The sequence below is a fragment of the Eufriesea mexicana genome, unplaced genomic scaffold (genome assembly GCF_001483705.2).
Source record: "Eufriesea mexicana isolate 0111107269 unplaced genomic scaffold, ASM148370v2 scaffold3519, whole genome shotgun sequence".
In the NCBI taxonomy this organism is placed as follows: domain Eukaryota; kingdom Metazoa; phylum Arthropoda; class Insecta; order Hymenoptera; family Apidae; genus Eufriesea; species Eufriesea mexicana.
Window position 1 is genome coordinate 464,123 of NW_016911532.1, and position 12,168 is coordinate 476,290.

At 28.9% G+C, this 12,168-nt stretch overlaps 1 protein-coding gene across 1 annotated transcript; it reads left to right on the forward strand.

Annotated features, from left to right (window-relative positions):
- Positions 1-1,129: 1,129 nt before the first annotated feature.
- LOC108550963 (uncharacterized) lies at positions 1,130-11,915 on the forward strand. Its single transcript, XM_017904933.1, has 3 exons — positions 1,130-1,353; positions 9,814-10,001; positions 11,429-11,915. Exons 1-3 carry the CDS (start codon positions 1,305-1,307, stop codon positions 11,780-11,782), a joined length of 591 nt encoding a protein of 196 aa, XP_017760422.1. The 5' UTR covers positions 1,130-1,304; the 3' UTR covers positions 11,783-11,915.
- The last annotated feature ends 253 nt before the right edge of the window (positions 11,916-12,168 follow it).

A 12,168-nucleotide genomic window follows, 5' to 3' on the forward strand; every position in this document is an offset into this window, starting at 1 on the left:
ATTATCTGGAGCAGCGATGCAATCGTTATTCTAATCGGTTTTGATCGTGTCGCGTGTATGAGGCATAGGTGCTGTTTTTGTTTAGATTATGTGATGTTGCGAATAAATTCCTGCGATTATTGAAGTTCGGCTGTGGTATTTTCTGCGTTGTAAAATATTTTTATTTCTACTTTGTTTTTAGATATTAACTTTTTTATTATGATTCTATTTGTTATTTTTATTTATTTTAGGTGAAATAGTTTTTCTTGTCTTTATTTTTGAGCTAGAATTTCATTTCGTAATGGCGGTGCTGAGAAAGTATGACAGTCATTCAAATGGTTAATATCGATCTAATGGTTTGACATTCGATATTGCAATATTGCATTTGCAGAATTGATGTTTATATTTTGACACTATAATTGTCCGAATTTTAAGCATTTCTTTGTGATCTATTCATTATAGTTTATAAGAAACAGATATTTCATTGTATAATGTATCTTTTAGCTGAGTCCAAATTTTATTGATATAACGCATTATTTTATCATAAATTTATTACCAGATTTCATTAATTTTTAATTTTTTAATTCTTACATTCTATTGATTTAACTTCTTAAAATGAATCTAATTTTCAAAGTTCAATAAACAATTATCCATCAATTCCTAATCAAACTTCTAACTTTTCCAAAGAATATTTCTTTAAAAATGATTTGCGTGATTCCTTCTTCAAAAAATTAAAAAAAGGAAAACATAAACGAAGATATTTTCGTCAAAACTAACTTCTCGAGTTTCAAAAATTTCGTAAACTCCAAATTCGAATTTCAATCGTATAAAAATCATTATCCACTTATTTCTGATAACAACAGGAACATTTACAAACACATACTATTAAGAACATGGACAGTAATGCTATCTTGAAATACACTTAGATATACTATTACGAACTTTTAACGTCTCTTTTTCAGAATTTTTCTCCATTAGAAGTAAGATGTGGCAGACGTAACGTTAAGGAAACGGGAAACAAGAAGAGCAAAGGATTACATACGGCATAAGGAATGAAGCGATGCCGAGGCAGCGATTGAAAAAAGTGGGGGGTACAAATTGCATTCGGAGTGCTGACCAGCATTCACGTATTGCATTGTAGGTAGAACGACTAATTGCGTTGCACCTGTACGAACGAGTCGCGCCATCGTGGACGCAGGTCTAACATTTTGAGAAGAATCTTTTCGCCACAGATCTTCACTCTCGCGTTCTTACAGCCACGTGACCGATTCATTTTCGCACGCGATCGTTGGATTTCTAGATCGAAGAAACCGGAAACTGTTCACATGAGCCGAGGATCTATTTCCAGTTGGCAGGACTATGGACGCAGAAGTTGTAAGTGCTTCAATTTTTCCTTTTCATTTCGTATTTCTTATATTTTCAGCCAGTCTCCAGTCAAATTATTCACAATAACTTATAATTTATGATTTAACAATTTTTTAGTATTACTGTTATATTTTCGTTATTTAATATTGGGGTGGTGAAAATACGAACTAGTAAAAGTGTGGCAAATGTGTATTCCTCTCTGTGGTTTTTTAATTAATAATTGTTTAGTACGACTGATTGTGAGAAATGTTTTTAGGATACCTGTAATGTCAGATTATTTGTTTATAATTCAGTAGTTAAATGAATAATAAATACAGTATGTGTAAAATATGCTATAATTTATTTTAGTTAATGTTGTATTTATTTATTATTTATTTCAAAATATGTTGTATAGTATCTAATTTTTGAATGAAAAATTGTGAAATAGGATTAGATGTGTCTAACATATATTATAGGTAATTTTAATTAATTTTATATCATTGTTCAGAGTAATTATTTAGTAATTTAGGACATGTTAAATTACTTATTACAAATTGTGGTTTGTCATTCTTAATTCGTGGGTTTATTCTTGTTTATGCTCATTAAGAAAGTATTTGTTGATGGGATTTTTTATTACCATTCATTACCTGGTAATTGTTGAAATCCATCATCAGGTAATTGAGAATTTAAGGAGAAGTCTCGATGATTGTACTTGTTCGTTTAATAACGTTTACGCAAACTCGCGTAATACGTATGGGGAAAACCTTTATATTAATTAACGGGTTTTTAACGAATGGAAAAGTCGCAACAATGAGTGTAAATGAATAAATGAAGGAAAAACAGGTTTGTTAATGGGCAGATAACAATGCATGACAGCCTCGAAAAGTTTCATATTTGAGCCAAACAAAATGTTACATTTATTTCTAAACGAATGTTAGAATGGTTATTTAAAGGAAAAATAAAAATAAAATCGATTCAATTTGTCGTGTAGTATTTATAGGAAACACATTAATCGTACAATAATAGGTTTTTTAATAATTCCCTAACATTTAATATCGAACGCGTTAAATAATCACGTCAAAATATCCTTTATAAACTCAATGGGTCACATAATAGTATTATCAAACAAATTACACAACAGAGTTACCATGCATAGTTCCTATCTTATTCACTGCCAAAAATAATTCGCATAACGGTCACTTAAAGCGCTGTTTGCACTGCGACTATTTTGTTTTATCGCTAACCACGAATACTCCATTAAAGTCCCACGGCTTCCTGAGATACGATCACTTGAGCGTGTTCCTGTAATGTCATGAACATTAGCAAGAATCGCGAAAACTTCTCTTACTGTTTTCCACAATAGTAATTGCTTGATTCCTAGAGACGTTCGTGTCTCTGAAGCGTAACCGATGTTGATATATGGCATTTATTAAAAATTCCGTTCCGTACGAAGTGAATGACAATTTTGCTTCCTCTTCATACTGAATTCCAAATAAATTGTGTCTCTGTTTTGGAAAATTAATAATTAGGAAAAGTCTGGTTAATAATGCATAAAGGAAATCACATATAATCTTAAAAGGAAACGTACGATTGCAGTTATTTTGACACAGTTGTATTTGGTCCACGTGCTCGTCAATGTAGAAGCGGTATAATGCGTATTTTCATGTGTATCAAACGTCAAAGTGCTTTGATATACGATATGGTCGTATCTTCAATGTGTTCCCTAAAATATTTTGAAATTTTATTATTGGATGTATATTTTATTTTGAAAAATAATCGAACGAATCATTACGGTAGTTGTAAAATTATTTTCTTGAAAATCTAACCAGACTTACGTTTAACTTATTTGTTAGTTTTTAAGCAATCTTCGAAATAAAAATTAAAATCTAAATCATACACGCGAATTATGTATATTAAATACGTATGTAAAGATAGTATTAATCTATTTAAGTTATATTTCCGTGATACTTTAACTTACGTCTCATTTTAATTTCTAAAATATTTTTGAACACTTTATTTTACCACACTTTATGTCTGTGATAACCATAAGTGTATGTTTGTAAGTGTTTCTCTTCAAAATGTGGAAATGTCGTCACTTTTATTTCGAGTAATAATTCAATGACAGCTCGAAACATTACATAACCTATTAATTCGATAATAATCAAACAATCGAAACGTCACGAATTAAGGTTAGGATAAAATTCTTGGCGAAATAATGTAATCTACAGTTTTAATTTATAAACACAATTTGTATATACTATTTTTCGAATAATATATCACGTTGACTTCAGTGACGTTTTCAGAGTTTTGCCATTTGCAGTTTATTAAACAGCGATGAATGACTAAGTGAACACGGGTCAGGGAGATTTCGAGTTTTGGTTGTTTACAGGTTGATCACGTACCACGTGACATAACATGTAACACAATCTCATAGCATATATTGCCGTGAAAAACTACACGTCCTATTCATATACGTAATCCTGTGAAGCAGTATAGTAACCTTCGACCACGTCGCGTGTGCTATCGTTGCTAATATATTTTTAACTGAAATAATTCAATATTGCACGAAAGCATGAATTTCTTTTCGTCACGTGTCTTCTATTCGTACCAACCAATGGTAATAGCGATCCAGAATTTCCAGTTTTATCAAAACCTGTTAATATGATATGGTACTTGAAATAGTGGATAATGAAATTGTCCTTTGATTTCGTCATTGCTGTATGGTATAAGATATTTTTAATACTTTTTCAAGTGTCCACAGATTTTGTTGGTTATATTTGGAATAAGAAAATATTAAATATCAGGAATGAAATAACGATTTATAAAATTACATATAATTACGTAGATAAGTGTGAAATGCTTACAATTATCAAATAAACTAATAACTGTAGAAATCAACTGGTGAAGGAGGAATGTATTACTAATCGCAATTCCGGAATTTAAAGGCTTGATTTACGTTCGCATTTATGGCTGCTCGTAATGATTAGGACTAGGTCGTATAGTGCATTTGCTAGTTTAGAAAACTAAAATTGTTCGATACTTCAGTGAACAAGTGAACTTAATACAAATGCTAAACGTAGGGTATCAAACACTTTAGCCATATTGTGGCGTAGGTTATATTAATCTACGCTGCCACATGTCAAATTAATCTTGTGTGACTAATGTTGTACTAACCTGTTCTTCGTAACACAATTGCCACACAGTTTGTGTGAATTACTTCGAAGTTTCCTGTTTATCAACTTGTTTACTTACCAAAATTTGCGCTTTATCGCTATTTTTTCGTCGATTGCAGAAATTCTTTTATTAGTAGTAACAGGATACGTGTGTGTATATATTTTGTAAGGTTATGTAACCAAAAATTTTGTTCCAGTTTTAACATTTTTTTCTCGTTGATTGTAGAAATCCTTTTCTTAATAGTGACAGAATACATGTATATATATATTTTGTAAGGTTATGTAACCAAAAATTTTGTTCCAATTTATTGGTTAATCGTCGAAATTAATTATAATTAATCCTTTCTTTACTCTGTTTTTTCATGAACAAAAAGATAGGAATAATCAATATTTTTCAAATAGTGAATAAAATTATACCAAAAGCATTGCTCTTTTAAATTTATAGGTCTATTGTTTGTAAGTCATAAATGTTACTTGGTAATACCATAGTGAAAATCTTGTGGTAAAACAAGCTGCATAAGACGTGTTTAATTCTTTCCTAACCAACAATGGGCAAAATGCTTATCTTATATATAGAGACCTGTGTGGCTTACAATGTATCATAACTAGCTTGTAACCTAGTTAGATAGCATAAAGAGGTAGTTGCATTAAAATTAAAGATTAAAAAAGTCGGTTTTTATGTAACTAAATTTGAAAAATTTAAAGTTTTGGAAATATATTTTTTAGGTGTTCAAAAAATATTTGGAAAATTATTTAAGTGACTACTTATAGATAAATTGAAGAAAGCGCAGAAATAACCTTATGAATTACCAAAAGTGTTTTAAGGCCTTCAATTAGTGAACTGAAATATTTATTTTTTCACTCAGTACATTTTCCTCGAGATAATGCATTTTAATCTGGTAGTACAAATATTTTCTTCATATACCATTGTCATCTATATTCCATTGTTTTAAATACTGGCCGTTGTATAAATAATAGAAATAACAAAAATAGATATATTATTTCATTAAATGTGAATTTATCGAATAATAAAATTGAACATTTATGGAGGATACAATTAAACTATAGCTAAATCATCGATTACAACAATATTCTATTCGAATCCAATACTAATTAAGAATCAAACGTACACTCGAAGCACTATTCAAAATACTGTAAAGTGATATTCAAGACACAGTACTTGATGCTGTCTGCTAGTATCACTCACAGTACTCGAGATTATATATATTAACTTGAAGTGAAGCATGCAACACGTGCATTGTTCATGGTATTACGATAGCTACTCGCATTCTTGTAAACTGAATGTTATAATATCGTTGAATATCTGATCGAGTTGTGTGTCAACGGACTTGACTATAGGTTGATTAATACTTCTGACAATGATATACAGAATACTGCTTATAATTGCTATATACATAATCATAGTAAATGAGAAGATGGAAAAGAATTTTTTACGGTGACCTTGAAATTATACCGGGTCTTATATCGATTGCATAATTAACAAACATTATAATACTGTGAATCTTGCTTGAAAAGTAAATGTTCCTACGATATAAGGCAAAATAAATTTATTCTATTGCATCTTATAATTTTCTTTTGCAACAAAAGAATATGTATGGTAAAATAATATTAAAATATTTACTCACAGTTTGATATAACCTCAATTTTATTTCGTGGTTAGTCGAAGCTCATATTTTTATTTATTTTTAATATTTTGTTTCTCTTTTTGGTTTTGCAAAAATGTTACGGGAAATAGTAATGGAGTAGCGACACCTATAAAATGTTTGGATACGATTTAAATACGTGTATTTATATATATAGTAGCTTACTATAAAAGTATTCTATAATACTATATTTTCTAATTTTGTAAATGATATATTTACCATTTTTGTTTTGGAAATAGGTTTTAAATTGTTTAAATATAAGTTATAAATTATAAACAGTTACAAAAATATCAGTTTACTTTAGGAATTCGGTATATATAATATAGAAAATTATATAACAGTGGAGATAAAAATACCTCGAAGTGTATTTTTAATAAACATTTGTTATCTTACTCTATACCAATGGTTTAATAGTTTGAAAGAAAAATTATATTTATTAACTAACAAGTAAGAATTACTCGGTTGCTGAATATTTTTGTATTCGACTGTACGTATTAAGATATGCAGTGCGATGTCGATAACTCCAATGTATGTATTAAAAGTAATGTATGCACACTCAAATATGCTTTAATAATAGATTTCTTAAATAATCGGTGTTTGAAGATTAATGTCATAAATATGAAACAATAAACGCTACAATAACTTGTATGAAAGTATACACAGTGTAAAAAAGAAAATTCTTCTAAAACTGATTAACGTGTACAATTTTTAGACACCATAGACAGTTATATGAAAATATCATATTAGAAAAATGACTGTTATAGAATTTTAAACTCGAGTATTATAATTGTAACTGATACTTTTCAAACACAAACAATATTGCTATAACCTTCAGAGCATGAATTGGTCTATTGTACACGTAAAAGTAAAAATTCACGAAAACTTCAGAATTGATAAAAGCGAAAGAAAAAATTAAAATTCATTCATAGTAGAACATAAAAATCTGAATGTTCAATCTTCCTCTTACTACTCGTTAATATTCCCAATTAGGATGCAGCTGTAATTCTTAATTTCATCGCTCACCGTGGATTTTCATGAATAAAATAAGCCTCTAATATAGTTTCTCAGTTATCTCAGTCGATAAGGCATTGAAAGAAAACATTCGGTTGAAAAATGTCGGTTCGTGACTTCAAGCAGAATTCTTTGCATTGTTAGTGTCAATGCATGGGAAATTGTAGCGAGGCGAGCGTCATCGGTTGGTAAACGATTACGCGAATGGTAAAGTTAATAGCTAGTCGGTAATTTGTGTACTCGGCAGACCTTGAGAAGCGGTTTCTCGATCGTATTTACGAGTATACAGTAGTATGCACGTCGACCTACCTGTGGCGCTTGTGTGCCACGAGAAATCAATTTCAACGACGTCACGTCACGTTCGCCTGAATGCTATGATAACGTGAATTCGTCACGATTATGACAACGTCGATGTTATTCCGTATTCTCGTTCCTATTTCTGAATATCGATTTATTGGATAACCCACGACCACTGAATGCAAATTTCAAGCATAAAACTCTTATGGATGCGCAGGATGTTTTTAAGGTTATAAATTCTTTCCTAGTATAGAATTTAATTTCATGATTTTTAATTGCTTGTTTTTCCAATATTTAGAATGGATTAAGCTATGTAGGGTATTTCGTATTTTTCTGAATGCACGCGTGCCCGATACGTAGAAATCAGTCTAAAGTGTTGCATAACAGAAAGTTCACAAACTCTTCGGTAAGAAATTATTATACAAATACCAAATGCGGTACGAACGTTGCTTAATACCTATGTTTCCATTTCAGAGTGCCTCCTATCTTTGCTGAGATAAATTTAATATCGACGTGCTGATAAATTTATCGTTAATTTCAATTAGGTTTTTTTAATAAAACGGTGTTATATTAGTTAACAAAGATATTATCTCGTTTTGCCATGTGTTGGACTAAGAAAAACAGCATTACCATTCGTTTTACATTTCGTATTTTTGTTATATCTTCTTAAGAAAACATTTGTGAACTTTTTATTACATGATATTTTGAGTCTTATTTTTATTCGTAGAACACAGTGCCCAAGTATTATATATAGAAAAATGTATAAATGTATAAGGAGTTTTGGAATAATTCTAGTATTTTATTTCATGATGTTTTCATGACTGGTGAGCACGTATTTACGCGTGTTTCGTTTTTTTAAAGAATGTTTGTATTTCTTGCAGATCATTGTATTTGATTGAACAAAATAATCAGTACAGTGAGAAGAAATGAGAAAATTGACACTTAAAATGATAAGATAGGTACACAAATTATACTTCAAGATTACACTTCTAATTACATCTTAATATTTTAATGTTCGTTTGCATAGTGTTATTAAATGTATACATTACTAGAAGAATTGAATAAATAATTAACAAAAATGAAATAAACATGATAAATATTTCTTAGTTAATTTGTTATTTTTAATATATACATTTTATTTTGTTTTTAATATTTCTTGAAAAATATATCGTGTTTTTAAGAAAAATTTTGACGAGGAGTTTTAATAACAGGTCTAAGTAGATAGTATAATTATCTAATTATGAATATTTATAAATATGTCGGTTGATTAACAGTTTTCTTGGAATGTAAATACGTTTACATTCTACGAAAATATGATTAATGTTGCGTTTTTTTATTCTCTTTATAATTAATTATGCATACGGAAATACTAAAAGTGTATACATTCCTCTATAATTGCAGAGATGCTATGCACAATATATATATACACTTTATGAAATTTAAATTCTCTGTTTTTAAATCATGCGATTGGGAATTCCTAGAAAATGTTACACTTTGTGCATTTTTGCAATCTTAATATTTTTAATTTTTGCTCAAATTTTCATTTATTTATTTTCAATCTGATTCTATCTTTTTGAATTTATTTATCGTATAGCTCGAATGTAATGTAATTTTTAAAGAAAATAGACCGAGATGTAGAAAAACAATCTATTTTCTATTTATTTTCTATTTCAGAAAATAAATTGAGATATATAGAATAAGTTCTTTTCTCAACTAAATTTTTAGTTCTATCTCTTAATTAGCAATGGAAATAAAATATTTACTAAATATTTTTCCTTTATGTTATAGTTTTTCAAATCATACTCAATAATTGCATTTATTTAATATTACGATGTTCATTAACGATGTTTATTAGTATCAAACATGTAAATATGTATACATTATCAGCATTCGTACAATTTCAGAAAATCTAATGAACTTTACTGTACTAAATACTTCTAAGTACTTTCATAAGTACTTTAGCAGCGTTCAACAAATTAATTCCTGAGCAGAATCTTTTATTAATTTCGTAAATAATTCAAAATTCGAAAATAATTCTTTTAAAATAAAATTTCTACGATTTTAGAAACAGTTAAGCTATTGTGAATGAATAATTATGTCAGGCACGTACATAGCTTAAATGAAAAATTCAAATTTCACCCGAGTTTTCAAATTTCAAACAATTGATTAACACTATAGAATACCATAATTACAATTAAAATAAAAATTACATTTACTTAAATTATTTGTACTCTATGAAATTACTGTATGTTAACATATACAGTCGTATATTATATATTATGTTTTATTGATTTGGTATATTTTGATATTTTCCAAAGATTTACGTTATGAAATAATTCTTGTAGCTCAAAGTATGCCACAATTCAGCGGTGGTCCGGTGGAATTTATGACTAGCGATGACATCGAGTGTAAAAGGGGCGATGGTTGGTTCTTATCGTACACAAAGATAGCAGGGATCGTCGTAGTTTTTGTTATCGGCGTCGTTGCCGCGGGATTTCTTGGATGGTACATCAATTCTTTACCAAAAAAGAAAGTAAGTAACACGAAAATGAAAGGATCACGAAATTGATTTCATTAAATCATTCATAAATCCATCGTCAGAGAAAAGAAAATTTCTTTAGGAGATCTATGTTCACATGTCGCATTTATTTATATAAATGTGAGTGTAATAACTATAAGTGTAACATAAAATTATCGATCGACCTATTTTACTATCATAGTCACTTAAAATTTTTCGTATTAATTTCGAAGTGTGGAAAAATTGGTACGGTATCTTATGGCAGTGGATAAGACGAAAATTTCAGATAAATATGTAACCAATATTTTATTATAATAATGATTAATAAAATACTTATATAAAATAATTACATAAATAATTATAGGTATATTAATATAGTACATAAATAAATCACTAGATTTGTAAGTATCAGGAATCAATTATTAATTGCATAATTTCAGGGGATAATTCGGTAACCCAAGCATATTAAATTATAGTTTTCCGATAATCATGTGCTGTGCATATTATTGAACATTAATTAACTAATTGCAATTAAATTAATTATATTTAACGCAACGTATAGTTTAGGTGTAACGCAAAATTAAACTTTTGTATGAATTGCATATAAATTAAATTTTATTATACTATTCGTTGAATTTAATTTGACAAATAGTGTACTTGTAGAAATGAATATTTATAAAAATGAAAGAATTTATTTATTTATTAATGTCGCATAAAATGTTCATTAAATATTACTTCATAGTAAATTGTTTAAAATTTTTCTATTAAGAACGATGTTATTTAACAATAAATGAAAATAAAATGAAATGACAGAGATATTGCAAAACTGAACAACAATCATTTTTTCATTATTGATGAGAATGAATGCAGTTGGAAAGATTAAATTTTCTTATTTTCATTATAAATTCACATTGCGGATAATTTCTTATTAACAATATTGATTTGTTATTAACAATAAGTGTAATAATTTATAAACCTTTTGCAAATTATAGGTGCATTTTAACATTAGTACATTAAAAGTTCAAGTAATAACCAGTAACTTATTAATTTGTTCACTTTTATTATAAATTTAAGCTGCGAATAATTTGCTATTAACTATTAATGTAATAATTTATAAATTTCTTGCAAATTACAGGTACTTAACACAAGTACTTTATAAGTTTAAATAATTGGCCAATAATTTATTAATTCTTTACTTTTATTATAAATGTACATCGTGAACAATTCATTATTAACAATATTAATTTGTTATTAATAATTAATTTGACAATTTATACATGATTTATAAACTAAAACTGCATTAGCATCTCTATAGGACAAATTTCTGTAACTCACAATGTTATTGTACATCTTTCATCAATTGCTTTAATTATCTCCTGCAATAATAGATTAATCCAATTTTTATATAAATCTAATATTAAACAAAATTTATATTTTTCTAGCCGTATGAGACATTAGATCTGCTGAACGATGAGATCGAGGACACCGACGTTGTTGGAGAAAATGTGGTTTCTCCTTTCGTTCATCCGTTGAAGTATCGTCTAGAATTAACGCCGATTATCGATATTGGAGGTCCATCGATACTGATAGGCCGCGTGATTATCGATTTCCAAGTAAACGGCACGGTCGGTTTGGATAAGCTCTCTTTGAACGCGAAGAATATTACGGTGACGAATTACAAGTTGTCGTCGCTGGATCTGAAGGAGAATAAAAGGCGACTGAAGAAAAGACGAAGAAGGAGGTCTAATCATGGCAATCGTCATCGGGACGATGCAGCTTCCGGTAATGTTTGGTAATGTTTCATTTAACCCTGTGCACTCGGGAGGCTGATATTAACCTTGTTTTGATTTAATAATCTGAACGACGAGTGCGAGATGATAGTAACTATTGCTATGCTAAATGCCTAAAGGAGGATGTTAACACGTTCACTGCCACGCAACTTTTCACGATTCCGGTCTAAGAAGAAAATTTGATTTAATCATGTATTATCAAAAACTTTATTTATAATACATAATGTAGGATGGCGAATACTGGTCTTGAGACACCGAAAATTGTTGAAAGAACAAGAACACAATAACACAAACTCAAAACTCGTATACTGATTTAACTTAGCAAAAGAACACCAAGATAACGAAATGAAAACACAAAGACGCACTCTTTTAAAACTTTCTTTCCAACATCA